Source organism: Chiloscyllium plagiosum, chromosome 5, assembly GCF_004010195.1.
Source record: "Chiloscyllium plagiosum isolate BGI_BamShark_2017 chromosome 5, ASM401019v2, whole genome shotgun sequence".
NCBI lineage: Eukaryota > Metazoa > Chordata > Chondrichthyes > Orectolobiformes > Hemiscylliidae > Chiloscyllium > Chiloscyllium plagiosum.
The window spans coordinates 31,852,729-31,871,593 of NC_057714.1; the positions used below are offsets into that span (position 1 = coordinate 31,852,729).

Below are 18,865 nucleotides of genomic sequence, written 5' to 3' on the forward strand. Positions count from 1 at the left end.
ATTCCTCAATGGTTCCAAATTCAGCACAAACAAAAACTTATTCTCATTGTGACTAAAATGTCTGTTTCACTAAAGCAAAGTACCACTTAAATGAGAGAGGATGCCGAACTGTACCTGAAGAAATGTTTGCTGAATGCTGGTTGTTGGCTTTAAAAAATAAGTGAAAATAGAACATTATTTAATTTTAGAAACATTCCATTTTGAAAATCATGTTGCATTTGTCATAAAATTCATATTTCATTAATACAATGGAAATGGAATCCACAATTAGTGCAGAGGCAACATTGGGGTGTTGCCACAATTCATACAAATCAGATCTGAAGTTATGAATCAGCACAGTAGTCAATTGTTATATCATTTTAAAAAAACGACAATGCTGTTTGCAAAACTTTCAGCCAATAGTAGAGAGACCAGTCAGCTTTCAGAGGAATCAACAGATACTGATTTGAATTACTCAATGGTTTGAAAGGATATCACATTTTTTAAATAGTTAGCTCTATCTAATTAATATTGCAAAATTGCACCTAAGAAACTTTATTGCGAACCTTTTGAGCTCAACAAGTTCCAAAATGATTCTTTTTTTTTTACTTAAATCTTAAGTAAAGTCTATTCTTCCTGCATTCCCAAGTTGGGGAGGGCGAGGAAAGGATGGTGACCAATGGGGTGCCGATGATCGGGTATATATTTGGGAACACAGCACCTCTCGAATCACAGCTCAGTCTTAACAGCACTCAGCTCGGATTCACTGTTACCTGTCACAGGTAAGCAAGGAATGCAACTTTTGATTTTCACTAGGAAAATGAGATCACTTTTGGCAATCTAAAGCAGTTCCTAAAACTTGCTTTCTCTCTCTCTCTCTCTCTGGGGAATGACGGCGTCGCGTACATAGGTAACATTTAGTTCTGTGTTTCCAGTAATCGGAATCCCTACCAGGATGGCTCGACTTTCGCTGTTCTTGCTGGTATTGCTGGTGGCTGTCTCAAGTTGTCTGGCCAGAGGGTCCCAGAAGACTTTGACCCCTCCCCAGAAGACTGCGAGCCCTCCACCTAAAAAGGAGAGTTCGGATGAGAAGAAATGCCCTCCCAGTTTATCCAGAGGTAAGCAGTCACAGCGGGCTGGTGGGAGAGGTTACACACTGTGCTTTCCACCTGCTCCATTAACTGAACTTTGTGCATTTTTGTTCCATTTCAGGATGGGGCGACGATATTGATTGGATTCAGACCTACGAGGAAGGACTGCACAAAACTAGGAAAACGTAATGTCTAAGTAAAAGCTCTCTCGTGTCTCTCGGTCTTCTGTCTGCACCCTGCCCACCTTCACTGCCTCGGATGCTTGTATAGTCCTGTAGGGTATTGAGTATATGCAATTGATATTGGCTGGTGGATGTGGAATAACTTCCAAAATGACTGATAGTTAAGTCCCGCAAACTGCAACGCCTTGGGAGGAGTGAAACCCCCAGGTTAGAGGTATTAATGGGAAGCAAAGGGCTGTCTATAGGAGTGCGTGCACATATTCCAACAGCAAACTGTAGCGATCATTGCTGAGACAAATGTTTCTCGTCCTCGCCTCAGTAACATCCCATTGATTGACAAAAAGGGGGGAGGTAAGACGGAAATACACGAAAAGAACCTATTCCGAGGATACCGGAACACCACGTAAAACATGAAGCGTAGTCATGTGTACTCTGTTTTTGTTTCTAAGTGTTGCAAACGTCTGTTGTGCCTCAAAGGCGGATATAGATTAGTATCCAAGACCGAATCTCTGGCCGATTAATTGTATATGTTAGTACTAGCCATGGGTTTGTTAATTGAATGAATTGATATCTCTTCCGTAAATATAATTTCTCCTGAGCCCCAGTTTTGTCTAAATACAAATGGCTCCAAATCCTTAAAATATAAGAAATTAAGTATACTTGTCCCTTCGAGCTTGTTCAGACATTGAATAAGATCATGGCTGATTTTCCCACTGCTTCACGTTCCTTCACTATCCCCAGATCCCTTCATTCCTGCGTACTTAAAAAGAATAAGCTAAAGATCGACATTCATTGAACAGGGTCAGGAGTGTGGTGCTGGAAAAGCATTGATTCAGCAGGTACTAACTGTTCTCTGGGAGAGGAATCTATCTAGAATATCAGATTCTAATTCTCCTCAGGGAATGACAGTGCCAGCCACTCTCGAATGCTTTGGCGCTGAGATGAGTTGTCTCATGGAAGAGAAGGGTGTATACTATGGGAAGGCTCCCAGAAATAGGTGCACTTAATCTGCATCTTCAATCAATACAACATTCTACAAATTTGTAAATGGAATCAGAATGTGAGGATTGTTACTTTGATAGTTCTAAATGTGATTATCCTTGTTTTACTTTTGATTAACTAAAACCTGGATGTGAGTGGATGAGACATGATTAGTAAGTTTGCAGATGATACAAAATTAGGAGGTATCATTGGTAATGAGGAATGTTATCAAAAATTACAGAGGGATCTTGATCACATGGGGAAATGGGCTGAGGATTGGCAAATGCAATTCAGTATGATATGTGGGAGGTGTTGCACTTTGGAAACTCAAACCAAAGTAGAACTTATAAAGTAAGTGGTAAGGTCCTGAGGAGTGTTGTGGAACACAGGGACCTAGGAGTTCCTTGAAAGCAGCATCATAAGTAGGCAGGGTGGTGAAGAAGGCATTTAGCACGCTGGCCTTCAGTCAAGCCATTGAGTATAGGATTTGGGATGTTATGTTACAGTTGTATAAGTGGTTGGTGAGGCCACACTTGGAGTATTGAGTACAGTTTTGGTCACCCAGTTATAGGAAAGACTTTGTTAAACTAAAGAGGGCAAAGCAGATTTACGAGGATGTTGCCTGGACTAGCAGGCCTGAGTTATAGGGAGAGGTTGGCCAAGATCTGACTTTATTCCTTGGGAGAATGAGGGGTGACTCTATTGAGGAGTATAAACTCATGAGGAGCATAGGATGAATGCATATAGAGGTTTTCACACAGATGGGGAGTTGAAAACTAGAGAACATAGGTTTAAGGTCAGAGGGAAAGATTTAAGGACATGAGAAACCACTACTTCATGTAGAGAATGCTGCGTATATGGAATGGGCTGCCAGAGAAAGTAGTTGAAGCAGGTACAATAGGAATATTTAAAAACCATTTGGATAGGTACGTGAATGGGAAGGGTTCAGAGGGATATGGGCTAAACGCAGGCAACTGAAACTAGCTGAATGGACACCATAGGGGAAAGTGAGGGTTGCAGATGCTATAGATCAGAGTGTGGTGTTGGAAAAGCACAACAAGTCAGGCAGCATCTGAGGAGCTGGAGAATCAATGTTTTGGGCATAAGCCCTTCATCAGGAATGAGGCTTGTGGGCCGGGGCGCTGAGAGATAAATAGGAGGGGACTAGGGCTAGGGGGAAGGTAGCTGAGAATGCGATAGGTAGATGAAGGTGGGGGAGAAGGTGATAGGTCAGAGAGGAGGGTGGAGTGGATAGATGGGAAGGATGATGGACAGGTCAAGAGGGCAGTGCTGAGTTGGCACCATGGTCAGCATGGACCAGTTTGGGGCCAAGGGTCTGTTTCCATGTTTTTTTTACCAATCTGATTTTTTTTTAAATGCACATGCTTGTTAAAATCAGGCATAGCTATCTCAGGCCATTATGCCTGAGGCCCAGTGAGCTGAGCTCATGTGCTGTCTGTTCACTTCACAAGCTAGTTCACGTTGGTGCAAAAGGCAAATGGCAAATTACTAATGGCACAGAGACCAATTTGACTCAGTATTTACCAATGCTTCTTGTCACACTAAACCCATGAGGAATCTGTATACAAACAGTGTACTCGGTTCATCATGGTCCAGATATCAGAAATCAAAGAACCCTCCCTACATGATAGAGAAGCCACACTAAACAATAAGCATTTGTTCGTGGCTGATGTTTTCTTTGTTACAGGGCCAATCTTTCATGCTGTCATTCTCATGTGAGTTTCAACAGCTCAAATCCTGAAATAGGTCTTGAGTTGTGCCATCAATAACATCAAAAATAGGTGGTAACCTATAGGCTGCCAACAGTCTGTTTACTGTGTTTGACAATCCACCTTTGACCTTTGTCAAGTGTCTGGAGCACCACAGATATTTGAGTGAGATGAACTCTCATTATCATGCCAAGTCAACTTGAGCGAACACCAACAGGCAAAATCTGATGAGCAGTAATTCTCCACAAGGATGATAGTATCCATCCAAGTATTTCCTTGGTGTTGTTATCATTTAAGACATGATGATGCTTAAATTACAAATGCATCTTGAGTAATGTTGGACTGCAGCAATCAGTCAAGGAACTTGCCGTAATGTTACATCTGAATTTTCTTTACTGTGTACCACCAGTCAGTGCGTTTAAATCATTCAGTTACAAATATGCACACCTTAAAGGAATGTTGCTTGTTCTTGCTATGACACATTCCTGGTGGTTGTGACATTCCTATGTCCTACTGTGACCAATTAGGCAAGTACCAATGCTATCCCAATGCAGGTAATCAAGGAGGAAGGCCATATGGTGCATTGTCATCATCCATCTGGATAAGTCTGATGACCACCCAATTTTATCACTGATTTGTCTTGTTAACAATTTCAGGGTATCTGCCCCCACTAATTAATCTAGATCTTGTTGTTTGTTCTTTATGTGCATAAGGATTTCATGATTTCACTCACAAAAATAGCATTGACATTTTTCTTTCCTTTGATTTTTTTGCTTTAAACAATCAAATTTTTTCTCTAATGTTTCAACACAATTCAGTATTAATTCAATAGATCTGCCATGTATCTTTTCTAACATTTCATCCAGTGGTTGAAGATCTCTCCTCCCTTAAGGAATAGAATTTCACATGCTGCTTGGGGTGTAATTTTACCAAAGCACAAAGCTTAGCAATTACCTTATGACTTAGGCCATAATACCATAAGATACTGGAGCAGAATTAGGCAATTCAGCCCATCAATCATGGCTGATATGTTACTCAACCCCATTTTCAGGGTTCTCCCCATAAGCCTTGATCGCCTTACCAATCAGAACCTATCTATCTCTGCCTTAAGTACACTCAATTACTTGGTTTCCACAATGCTCTGCACCAATAAATTCCACAGACTAACTACCTGCTAGCTGAAGAAATTCCTCCTCCTCCTCTCAATTCTAAAAAGGTCATCCCTCCCAACTGATTCTGTGGTTGATGTTAATCATTCAGCATTCCATTGACATTTGTTTCTTTATTGCTCTGTGTTGAATGATGATGTTTCATGTCAAGTCTGAGTCTCCTGCGATAGGGTGACTCTTTGAAATACACTCTTAGCTATTTCAATTCATGCAGCATTAAGATAATCTCTTTCCTATATGTAGTTCTTGCAACACGCAAACCTGCTAAAGATGTAAACTTAACCTTTCCTCTCTCTCGTTGTCATAAGTCAAAAATGTTTAATATGTTCCAATCCAATTCTTAATGGTCGGTATGCTGACTGATAAACTTAAATGGCCTGTAATGTAATAGAAAGTTGCTAGTTACTTATCATATTTCCTAAATGATTTTTGGTAAATCCATCTGAAAACACTCAAGAATTTTAAGTTAAATAGAAAAACAACTGGTGAAAAACTATTTCAATCTTCAATACTGACCACACGTAATAAGAATTTCAGTTCATTACACAAATTAATTTTCTTTAAACATATGTTTTTCATAGGATTTAAACAATGAAATATTAATTATAGTTTGACATGTTTTATTTACTCTTTAATCTGACATTTTTATTTTGTTAAATAAAAATATGTTTGTTGTTTTTCTATTTCAGTAACAAACCTTTAATGGTTATCCATCACTTGGAGGATTGCCAATACAGTCAAGGTAAGGGATCACTTCAAAATCCATGTTCATTTCCTTTACTCATGCTTTAGAGTGAAATAGCTGCCAAGAATGCTCAGATTTAGGTTGAAATATTCACAATCACTTTACCAAAAATGGTCAGAAGTATTGTACAATTTAAGTATTTTTCATAACTCTTCTTCACAGCCTTAAAGAAGGCATTTGCTGAGAATGAGGAAATCCAGAAAATGGCAAAAGAAGACTTTATTATGCTCAATCTTGTGGTAAGTGAGAAAATAGACATTGAATGCTTTATGTTGTAAAAGCACATATCCAGGAAATGATGCTAATATTGTAAAGATTATGAATTTCAATTTGCTTATCCATACAGTTTAATTTGAGAATAATATTTTCCATGCATTTTACCATTTTCAAATCCTCCACGATCACCTCAGATATTTTTATATTGAAATATGGTTTCATTGAGGACTTAAATTATAAATCTTTAACATTAATGATCAACCTTTGGCTCTTTACAGTCTCTCAATATCCTTTATTCTTGAAAATCAGTATCGTCATAGATCCAGTTTTTGTATCATTTTTAGCAACTAAACATATTAGTCAACCTGTAGTCAGAAGATAGTATGGTTTGACCATAACATCCTTTTGACTTTCATTTTACAGTTTTGGCCTTTTGAGTTCAGCATTCCATTGATGTTATTCATTGGCCCTTTGATTCATCTATTGGGTCTACCAAGAAAGAGTCTGTTTTAACTTCATTCTGAACTATTTCAGCACCATAAAGTATATGTTGCTCTTTTTCCCAATGTACAGTTGTTCACAGTTGATTACATCTATCATTGTCCAGCCTGCTATACTTCGTTTTTTTTTAATTCCACTGCTTTACAATGATAAGCCTTCAAACATCTTAGTCTATGTATTTCACAATCCATTCTCTCTCATTTTCAGCATAATGTGCTTTTAGTTATCTTTCAAATACTTAATTGTCCATTCCCAAGTTCTGTCCCTGAATACTCACTACTTCGATTTTAATTGTCAGTGATTTTTTTTTTAAAAAGGAAGTATCTTTACAATCACCTTTTCAGAAGTTTACTTACATAACACTGTAGGGATTAATTCAATAGGCCTTTTGTTCTGTTTCAAAGACTTTTGGTCAGGTAGGACTTCGCCCAATTAGTTGCTTAATTGCTGTTTTCCAAATTCATTATTTCACAAACAATTGTCAAGAACATTCGAATTGATTTCAATTAAGATTACATATTTAATTCACTGTCTGTTTTACCACCACATTTAAATATAGGTATGATATTAGTTGTTTACAAGAAATTCCTCAGTGACCATCAATTGGCTTAATCATGAATGATTCCCTTACATACAATGGAAATTACTATCTAACCATAGATTATAATTTTTTTTCTTAACTACTTCAGTTCACGTAGGACTTATTTTTAATTTAAAGAAATTGTTGTTCTTACTAAGACTATCACAGGAGGACATGTTTCTCATTCTCCCATTTCCCCATGATACATTTAACAAAAGAACGAGTTTGCTATATTATAGTAAATAATAACAATCAAGGACAAGTAAGTATTGTACATTGTGAGCAGATGTATGCTTTTTAGTTTAGTACATATTTATAAATGGTTTGATTGTGGCAAACCTTGAGGCAAAGCTTCTGATGTAGGGAATTACTGTAGATCACGGCATTTAAGTCCACCAGATGACTAAGACAAACCCAATTCCTTGGAGTCAAAAATTAAAATTGTGTGCAGTTCTGGTCTCCCTCCTATGGGAAGGATGTTGTGAAACTTGAAAGGGTTCAGAAAATATTTACAAGGATGTTGCCAGGATTGGAGGGTTTGAGCTATAGGGAGAGGCTGAATAGGCTTGGGCTGTTTTCTGTTGAGCGTCTGAGGCTGACGGGTACCTTTATAGAGGTGTTTACAATCATGAGGAGCATGGATAGGGTAAATAGACAAGGCCTTTTGCCTGGAGTGAGGAAGTCCAGAACTAGAGGGCATAGATTTAGGGTGAGAGGGGACCAATTTAAGAGACCTAAGGGGCAACTTTTTCATGCAGAAGATGGTGCAGGTATGCAGAGGAAGTGGTGGAGGCTAGTAAAATTCCAACATTTAAAAGGAAAGGTTTAGAGGAATATGGGCCAAGTACTGACAAATGGCAGTAAATTAGGTTGGGATACCTGGTCAGCATGGACAAGTTGGACCGAACAGTCAGTTTTGTGTTGTGCATCTCTATGAATCTATGTATTTGCAAAATAGTCTGTAAGTATGGCTATGAAATGTAACACTTGTATTAGTAATCAGTCTCAATTTAGCACCCCTTATATTCTTAACTTCCCTTATACTCTTAATTCAGTTTGTGGGATCAAGCAAATAATGTGCCTTTTGAAGATGCACAGAAGTTTAAGGTAGGAGAAGTTACAGTAGATGCTGGAATCTGTACTGAAAACAACAAATGCTGGAGATAACAGTGGGTCAGGTAGCAGCCATGGGAAGAGAGAGAACCGGCTAATGTTTCAAGTCGAGGTGATTCTTCATCAGGGCTAAAGTGAAGTGTGGACTGGGCAGCATTTATACAGTAGTGGGGTTTGGAGTGCTGGGGTGAGAAAGTATATTGATAGTTCAGATTAAGTGATCAGAATGTGAGAATGGCACAACAATGGTGTGCCTAATTGCCAGACAGGAACAAACATTCCCACTTGTCTGGGGTGAGATGAGGGAGGACACGATAACAGAATGTAACAGGTGAAGCTATAAGAAAGGGAAGGAGTAGGAGTTGGTTCACAGCTTTACGATGTTGAACTCAATATTAAGTCCAGAAGGTTATAAAGTGCCTAGTCTGAAGAGGAGATATTGTTCCTCCAGTTTATACTGTGATTCACTGGAGCACTGCAGCATGCAGAATTATGGCTCGGTGGCTAGCACTGCTGCCTCACAGCACCAGGGATATGGGTTCAATTCCTGCCTCAGGTAATTGTGCAAACTCCACACAGACAATCACCGTGTGTGTGTGTGTGTGTGTGTGGGTTTCCTCCAGGTGCTCTGGTTTCCTCTCTCAATACAAAGATGTGCAGTCCAGGTAAATTGGCATGCTAAATTGCCCATAGTGTTAGGTGTATTAGTCAGCGGTAAATATAGGCTGAGGGTCTAGGTGGTTACTCCTCGGAGGGTTGGTGTGGACTTGTTGGGCTAAAGGGCCTGTTTCCATACTGTAGGAATCCAATCATAAACTCTGTAAATCATTGAAATGATTACATCAGAAATATGTTGAGATACACACTCAAGTGAGCTTAATCAAACAGTGAATCTAACAAAGATTTCAGTCCAACAGTTAATTAAATGTAGCTGCTTTATGGGGAAAAAGTAGACTGAAGACTGAAATTGTTCGGACTACTAAAAGCCCTCCAGTGCCAAAATTATCCATTTCCAGCACTCTTAGGCAGCAAAATCACACATAACCATTTAATCACATTTACAAGTGCCCATTAATTTTGATGACCAGTAACCAAACTGTGGGGTAGAAAACTTAAAGTTCTAATGGAAATGACAGGCCAAAAGACAAGATCATAGTGATGATTTCCTACATGACTGATGGAACAAAGTTGACGTGCATGGTAGCTTTCACATGCAAAACCACAACGAACATCAATTTCCTTGCAGGAGTTTTGTGCATGACAAAAGCAGGATGAATCAGAATGGAGCTAAATTGCACATTATTAATAGCCTGTGATTGCCACTTGAGTGTGACACATTTTCAGATCCCATAAAACTGAGATCAAGAGAGACCTGCAAAAGAAATAACAGAGGAGCAAATTACAGCAGATGCTGTAACCAGATGCTGTAACCAGATGTATAACTACATCATGGTTATACCAACATCTGAATTAAATCTGTAGTGCAATCTGTGATGGGAAGTTGGCATTGGAGGATGGCTCAACAAGACTTTCAAGTATCATATTCTTAATTATCAAAAGTCCTAATGATAAAACTTGCTGATATTTCCTTTATAAATCAAAACCTTGTTAACATCTTGATTAGAAAAAGTTTTTGGGCAATTCCAACCTTCCCCTTGTGATTCTGTTTAATACTGCTCCTAATATGCTTTATACATATGGGAATGGTGCAAGATGCGAAAGCAAACAATGTAAAGCCAATAGCCAGTTATTATTTTAATAGAACTGTGGTGTTCTCTAAATACAGACCAGTTCACACATTGTCTCACAACATTTGAACAGTAGTAACTGCATGTCAGAATCTTCCAGACACCCTTTGGAATCTTACACACCAGTGCAACTACATGAGACTTCCCTTTGAGAGTGGCATTTTCAGTTAACACAGTTGGTAAATGAAAGAAAACAATGGAAACTACTTACTTATTTATGCTGTACTGTTCCATTTTACACCAGCACCTTGTTTAAAGAGCAGGTTCACGTTAAGCATATGCATGTTTATTTCTGACTTCTTTTTCTCTTAACAATCTATGCACCTTTTAGCATTGTTTCTGTTACTGATTGGCATTGGTATATGCAAATGTTGTTTGTTTTTAATGCTAGTGCTGCAACTAAATCAGTTTCTTCATTACAGTTTGAGACAAATGACGACAATTTGAGACCTGACCAGCAGTATGTTCCAAGGATAATATTTGTCGGTAAGAATTTCAATGTCAACATATTTTTCGAAGAATATAATTATGGTTGGCATTCCAGGCATTTCATTTCTGTACTTATGTGTATTGAATTCCTTTTTTTTGTCTTTGAATACAGATCCTTCCTTAACAGTGAGGGCAGATATCACAGGGAAATACGATAACCGTAAATATACCTATGAGCCTCAAGACATGGAAATCTGTAAGTTCAGTTTGCTTCAACTACAGTAAAAACAGTTGTTCTTTGTTTTTAAAATCTGTTGCACATGCTGGAAATACCATTGGAAATGAACGTCCAGGCAACATATGTAGAGGGAGGATTAAGAGCTCACAAATGAGGTCAATTACTTTGCATCAAAGCTAAGAAAAGTTAGAAACGCAATAGGTTTTGAGCAACTGGAAGTGGGATGTATTAAAACGGACAGGAGGGAATGTCTTTATATGATGGAAGGCGTAGGTGACAGACCAAACTACAAAGGTTGGTGGTGCAAGAGCAAAAAAGTGATAGGACAAGTCAAGAAACGGAAGATGTATGGAGAGGAGATTTGAATGACAGAATGATGAATGGCTACGATTTGAAAGTAAAAACAAGAGTAAAACTGAAACTTGCAAAGAAAGTGAAATCAAAATGGGTATCCACTTTTTTTTTTATGGAACACCTTTCTTCAGTCAAAGGGAACTAACTCTATTTAATTTTCTCTTCTGCATTCCAAAGAAGCTCAACAAAAGCTCAAGGAGCAACATCTGTTCATTTAGGCAGTCTGTAGTCTTCCACAGTCAATATAGACCATTAACTCTGCCTCCATTTTTGCCAGTAGCAGCACATTCAAACCCATCTATCTCACCTCTGCAGCTGAATTAAAGTTCAGCCCCAGTCACTGCCTTTTCAAACAGTTCCAACTGGAGTGGTAATGCTTCTATTTTCAGATTCCCCGGATTATAGAAAGTGGAGGGAATAAAGTAATTCTGGCCCCAACTCCTGGTGGTTTCTCTGAACGCTGCCATTAGGAACCTGACTCTGGGTGAGGCAGGATTGGTATCAACTGTAACACATTCACAGTTGAATAACCTACTGGGAGTGGAAGTTCTTGGTTCACTCAAAGTACCAGAAGATTACTAGTGCCTATGGGATCCTGTTCAAATGGCAGAACATTGTTGGGAATGTGCTTGTGATTTTCTAATATATGCTTCCAGAACGCAACATTCCAAGGCTGGAGCACACATTAGGAACATTGATCTTCTAATCCTCCAGTGGTAATTTAAAATTTCAACCAAATATGTTTCTTGGCAAATTGACAGTCAGTTCTAGTCAAAGCTGGACTGTCTGTGAAACCATTGTGAAAATTACATTCCTATTTAATTGACTTGGGAGATCTGAATTTTAAATAAATACTTAACGTTTCAAAATTTGCAATTTATTGGTGACAAAAAATAGGATAGTGACCTATTTAAAGTTATTCAATAGCTTTTCTTTTATATTTAACAATCTGTAGTCTGAATGTGGTTGTTACTTCAACCAGTTAAAGAAACCGGTGTCATTGTGATTAGAGGAGAGAAGGTGAGAGGATCTGATCAAGGTAATCCAATTACAAAGGGTGTTGACAGGCCAAAAGGAAAGTAAAACTGAACAGTAGACAAGGAAGTAGCAAGTCTGTTTAAAATTTAAAAAAAAACAAAGCATGAAACTTGAAGTTATTTTATGTTAGATCATGAAGTACCCAAACACAAATGTAGTTGAAGAATTTATTGTGACTTTTTAGAACAGAAATGGTTTCACACATTTGGGGAGTAAAAAAGAAATGCAGAAAAGGACAGAACATGACACTCAGCTTAACTCTTGCAGCAAGTCATCTTTTGGTTGTGGGCATCCAAGCTAATACATTGATGGTGTAAAATTTTCTGACCCCATGAGTTGGTTTTATAAGAGCTAAGGGGAAAAGAAGTAAATCTAAAACTTTTGCCCCAATTTGACATCAACCAGATTCCCATTGATGGAAAGTAGAGCTCACCCTTTTCAAAATCATTTACTATGTATGAAACATTCTTTGCTCAACTCTATTACAAGCACATCCTGCGGATGGGAGAACTATCCACTTCATCACACAATAAAAACAGGTGCTGAAAGAAATTTTGGATAAAAGAGCTTATGGCAGAAGCTATTTGATGCTGACAGCTGAAATGCAACAATTTAGAAAGCAATGAACTTGAACTGTGACTTCACAAGATCAATATCTGAAGTGTTAATTCTTTTGATCCCCACTGCCAAAAGAATCAAACTGAGTTTTCTTTTTCAAAAGTAATATTTGTACACAGCTATTCCACATGGCTAAGATTTAGAATGCATTGCTTAAAAACAGTTTGGGGCATTTAAGTGGGAATCAGACAGTTAAACTGAAAACAAATGTGCAAGGTTACAAGAAGAAGGGGAGAGAATGGAACAAAGCGAATTGCTCATTCAGAGCTGGTGCAGGCACAGCAAGTCAAATGGCCTGTTCTCTGCTGAACAACTCTCCGATTTTGTTCCAGTCATATTAAATTTTCTCCAGTTCAACATTGCTAATCAGTCAATGAAATAGCATGAACCAGGGATTGAATTAAGAATCTTTGTCATGACATTCCAGTTTACTGGAGTATCTTCCATGGTCCACGATCTCTCTTTTCCATAAAACTGCGCAATTTACATTCTGAGATCGATCTTTCAGACCTGCATTGATGCTGATAGCATACACAACAGGAATATTGTGAACTCTACAACCCAATAGAGATAGCAAACTGTAATAAATTTGATGATACATGAATAATACTTTGCTTATTTTTCTTTAGTGACTGCAAATATGAAGACTGCCCGAAAGCTTCTGAAAATTGATTTATAGAAGCTTGAAGTCACCTATCTATTATAAGCTTTATTCATTACATTACTTCTGTTCAACACTTGTAACTATAATACAGTCATTGTGTAGAGTCACTATCCCAATATTGTATTGATCTTTGCAAAACAAGTGTAAATAATGTTCTCCCAATAACGGCATCTTGGCTTGTAAGCAATGACATTTTAATAAATGCTTTTGATATCAATCTGAGTGTGTGCACAAATTCTGTACAATTAAGTGAACAGACAGTAATACTTCCTATTATATAGTTCTGTGATCGATTTACAATTAAAAATATAAAAGGAATTTCCATTTTGTATAATGCTTTTCATGACCTCAGGATATCTCACATATTTTACAGCTAGAATGTACTTTTAAAGTGTAGGTTTATTTTATGTCATATAATCGCACACTGTTGATCATTAATCATTTTAAAAATGAGTTAACAAGTGACACTTAATTATGTGATACTTGCACTGGACAGTCAGTTTATACACTGATTAGATTGTTTACTGGACATTAAAGGTGGCATTGCAAATAAAACTTGCTTACTCTGTTCTGAATTTTTAGCTAGTACCCATGCAGGCCTTTTTTATTATTATAGACATTTTCTTTTTTTTTTCAACCAAATGGCACGTCCTGGTGGTTTGAAATCAAACTTGACAATTAATAACTGAAGCTAAATTTATAGGAAAAATGAAATTCTGTGATGTTCTTTATCAATTTTAAATACATCTCAATTGAATAAATATCCTGGAAAGTAAATGACTACAGGTCAGATTAGAGAAAATGGATCTCTGGTGATTGAGGAGAGGCAGGAGGATAATTGTTAGCTATGTATTGTCAGTTTCACATAATGGTGTGACAGCAAATCAGCCTGTTTATTGTGGGATGTAGAAATGTGACAACAGAAAATTGTCAGGAACATGTTGGAATGAACAAATTCAAATAACTAAATTTATCAAATGACCCCATGGAACAATGTACAAGACTTCACTTTTTTAGATTTGTATTGATTCTGATTTGATTGTTAAACATGAATGATGATCATTTACCTGTTAAATGTAAACTTAATAGACAGTGCAGCAGGAGATTTTGTGTGCAGTGCCTTGTATCTTTGACCAATGGACAATGTTGAGTGTCAACTTGTAACATCTTCCAATGTCCACCAAAGACAGACAGTAGGAGTGAGAGAGATTCCTGGACAGCCATGAACTGGGGGGGAAAAAGGATAAGTGGGGCCTAGAACACCACAGGCCATTGTTCCACACATATAAATATGACATTGCAACTTATTTGTTGTGGATGGCTAGGAAATTTACAGGATGACATTGTGAATCAGATTGATGTCAATAACATGGTTCTAACTCAAATCATAACGTCAAATATGATTTTCTAATTGGTCAGCACTAACTGAATAATCCCAAATGTGCTTACAATTAGACCAACAAAATTAACATTATCAGTCAGGTTTGCAATCTAGTTCACTGCTGCATGCTAGAAGCAACAGATTTCCTCCCATAGCGATTTGACCTCTGTGGAATGGATAAACCTGTTCAGGCATCACGTTATCTTTGAATTTAAGTATAGGTCTCAATTGTCCTAACATATTCTTCATTGAAATTGCTTATCCTAACAGAGTCACATGCCAGTCAATCAGGAGTCAGCACCCTTATGCAGTGTAGGACTTTGTTCCCTTTGAACACCATTATGCAATACCTCCCAACCCAACATTTGTAGGAAGGTCACATTAGTGCAATAAACTTAAGAGGATCACAGACACCTTGGTTTGCTTGACCATTTGCCCTTGTTTTGCCTTCTGTGGCTGCTCTTTTAGTACCGCTGCAGCATTGCCTTCAGCCTCATCATATAACCCTTCAAATGCTATTGAGTTCAGGATCATTGTGTGTAACAACTTCATTTTTAATCCTTCCAAACTAATGATGCTTTAACTCTGTCAGTTTAGGAGGTAACCACTGCTACTGCAAGCCTGGCCAGTTTAAGGTCCTAGCCCTTAGACTCACAAAGGATAGCTTTCTGTGAGAGGCATTATCCCTCCATGTCTCAGGTCAACCCCTCAACTTTTTCTGCCATAGATATGAACTCATCACAATGGAAATTATTCCATTGATGGTAAGCTCCAAATACCCAACAGCTAAACCAAGCCAATGAAAGCCTGCTGGATTTAAATCTACAGATTTCAACATCTAGTTGGAAACCTATAGGAGTAGCACTGAATTATCATGACACCACTCATCATGGTGATTTTACTTTTAATCTATGTTTGGTTTCATGATAAACTTATTTGCCTATTCTAACCAATTAGCAGATGATCTTTGACTATCAACTATATTAATGCCTTCTTTCCATTAACTTCGGAGGTTCTACCACTACCTTCTGGGTGACACCAAATCTCCCGTACAACTTTGTTGTAGTCCATGGCCCATGTAGTCCATTCAGTTAGGCCAACAATTCTGGCCATTGTAATGCATGCTTTGGAGAGGGAATTAGAGCCATAGAGGCATAGAGATGTATAGCATGGAAACAGACCTTTCGGTCCAACCCATCCATGCTGACCAGATATTCCAACCCAATCTTGTCCCACCTGCTAGCACTTGGCCCATATCCCTCCAAAACCTCCCTATTCATATACCCATCCAAATGCCTTTTAAATGTCGTAATTGTACCAGTCTCCACCACTTCCTCTGGCAGCTCATTCCATTCATGTACCACCCTCTGAGTGAAAAAGTTGCCCCTTAGGTCTCTTTTATATCTTTCCCCTCTCACCCTAAACCTATGTCCTCTAGTTCTGGACTCTTCCACTCCAGGAAAAAGACTTTGGTAACATGTAAAAGATGCTCCGTAGATATAGGAATTTGTAATGTCAATGTAATTTGTGCTATGTGGGTCAAATTTTGACTTGTTCAGCATGTAATGCTCTGAAGGCTTTTAGGAAAGAGACATTTGCATTGATAACAACAAAATGTGTTAGTGCTTTTACTGATATTCCCTAGTTTCAAAAATCATTAGTAGATATTGGTGAGGGGATACAAAACATTGTGACACAACAGACAGTCAAACAAATTATGAAGAGTCAGTACAAACACATATTTCACATAGACAATATTAAATGATTTAAAAAGAACCTGACAAATACACATGATGACAAACCACAGTGGTCTTTCTGAGTCTGCGGTTGAAGAGTGGGAATCTTGAAATGAAATAAATGGAGGTAAATTATGGAAGCCTTATACTTTTTAACCAATCAGCTAGTTTTCCAGTTGTGGAATTGTATCCGATTGAAATTTGCTTTCTAATGAGAGGTTTTCTAGTCCGGTGTGACTGGTAAGTCTTACCAAACATAAAGTTGTTTTAAGTTGACTGCAAACTCTGCTTGATGCCTATCTCAAAGAGCAGTACTCTACTTAAATGCAGAATTGTTGCAATATTAGTTTGCCATTACTGACATTTTTTATGGTTGATTTTTAACTTACAATTCAGCAGCAGCAGCAGTGCTGCCAACCCGACTATCAAGAGCAATTGTAACCAAAGATTTGGATTCGTACAAACATTTTCCGCAGAACCTTGTATTCATTTCTGCCTATGTATGGCAAGCTTTCTTTTTAGCCTTTTGATCTATTCTAATCTTAAAGAATCTAAAAGGCATCTGGATGGGTATATGAATAGGAAGGGTTTAAAGGGATATAAGCCAAATGCTGGAAAATGGAACTAGATTAATTTAGGATATTTGGTCGCCATGGACGAGTTGGACCGAAGGAACTGTTTCCGTGCTGTATATCTCTATGACTCTATGACTATTTTCTTGAGCTGCTGATCTTCCTGTTAACATTTTTGTGCTTGCTATCTGCATTGCTACTAATATGGTTGGTATTTGGGATTTAAGATTTCCTTTTCAGAAACCAGATCACACTTGTATGTAAAGATTCCCAGTTTTTCCTATGAATGCTTCCATTCCTGTTTGTGTCAAAGTTCATGCCAGTCAAGCTTTCTCAGCTGTGTTTCCTTGAGAATGTTCTTCACGTTGCATTGTAGATTCATTGCATGCATTCTGTGGGTCCACATTTCTATCCTTTCCTGAATATTCTTGAGAATTTGCAAATTTTTGGGATGTTTCTTCTCTTTATCAACTTGTTCATTTACGTATTTGGCAGTTAGAATATTCCTCTATTCTGAAACTTGCAGGTTCAGACTTTCCAGTTATTGTTCTAAGACCACACTCATAAAGTATTGAATTTCAGCAATAGGCTAAGAGTGATACTCCTGAGTAATTAATTAAGCTGACCAAAGACAGAGGTTTAATTCTACCTAGAGCTGTGTAAGTAAGTAATTTCTCTTTGAATAAGATCCTATTTAGTTGATTTGAGATCTTTACTCACTATTTTGATGCTAAGAAATGAAGAAAGCTTAATAAGCCTCATTTATTTAGCTTATTAATTCTATTAGTTTATTTTTATTTTTATTCAGCTGAGATCAAACTGTTGCTATTTCAGCTTAAACTACTGCTTTATTTATCCGAAGTTTTTAATATTGTATTCAAGAACAAGGGTTTCCTCCTACAGAAAAAGACACTTCAGCCCATGAAATCTATGTCTTCTACTTTTAGCATCCAGTTTTCTCAAGTCCTTTCAAAGCATGTTCTTTCTATTTTTCTTCATTCACTTTGAGCATTGTTCCTGTCAGTTTTATTTGTGCTTTCCTCCTCCTCTTTACAATTTATAAACTGGCTTTGCACCCAGACAGAATAGTCATTCCTCCAAACGATCAACCTCAAGCTTCGTTTTGTTAATGCTGTTTCAACCAAATTATTTTCATGTTTTTCCTACAATTCAACTTTAAATTGATTGCCTCTCCAACTGTAAGTTAATTACAATTTTATTTTTGTGCAAATATTGTGGAAGTATGATTACAGAAACTTATTTTATTCACCCTTTTGGACACACCTCCAGCGCAGCTGGGACTTGAACTTAGATCCACTGGGCTCAGAGGTAGGACACTACCACTATACATCAAAACCACCCAAAATTTCAATTGTAGACTTGGTTACGAGAGCCAATCTTGATCAGTTACAAGACCAATTCCAGTTACAAGTATGTTTTCACAAGTTTTACAGAATTTACTAAGTTTATTGTAGAAACCACAAAAATCGATACTTAGTAAAGCAGTGGAGTCAATCAATTCATACTAGAATATTAGCTCTCAATTTCCAGTTGACTTTAGTGCTGCCTCTTTCAATATCTTGATAACTGTAGTTCTCTTTCTGTCTTCTTTCTACATATTGTATGACAAAGAACCAGGCATTACTAACCTTTCCAAGCAGCCACTATCCCATGGGCATAATCAGAGATACCCTGAACTCTAATTGGCTTGATAGTTAATGAACAGTTAATTTCCAATTGGCTGAACAGTTTGTATCCAATTCCTGAATGATATCTTTATGACTATTAGTCATTTTAGTG

The 18,865-nt window shown here is 37.7% G+C and overlaps 1 protein-coding gene across 1 annotated transcript; it reads left to right on the forward strand.

Annotated features, from left to right (window-relative positions):
* Nucleotides 1–652: 652 nt before the first annotated feature.
* Nucleotides 653–13,593, forward strand: agr2 (anterior gradient 2). Its single transcript, XM_043689815.1, has 8 exons — nt 653–761; nt 915–1,097; nt 1,192–1,255; nt 5,822–5,874; nt 6,040–6,116; nt 10,458–10,521; nt 10,637–10,720; nt 13,342–13,593. Exons 2-8 carry the CDS (start codon nt 935–937, stop codon nt 13,389–13,391), a joined length of 555 nt encoding a protein of 184 aa, XP_043545750.1. The 5' UTR covers nt 653–761; nt 915–934; the 3' UTR covers nt 13,392–13,593.
* The last annotated feature ends 5,272 nt before the right edge of the window (nt 13,594–18,865 follow it).

Excerpts from the sequence above, each read along its gene's own strand:
- agr2 (XM_043689815.1), top strand. The coding sequence starts at position 935 with ATGGCTCGACTTTCGCTGTTCTTGCTGGTATTGCTGGTGGCTGTCTCA. Across the intron at positions 1,256-5,821 it reads CTGCACAAAACTAGGAAAAC|TAACAAACCTTTAATGGTTA; the intron begins GTAATGTCTAAG and ends TTTCTATTTCAG. Across the intron at positions 6,117-10,457 it reads TTATTATGCTCAATCTTGTG|TTTGAGACAAATGACGACAA; the intron begins GTAAGTGAGAAA and ends TCTTCATTACAG.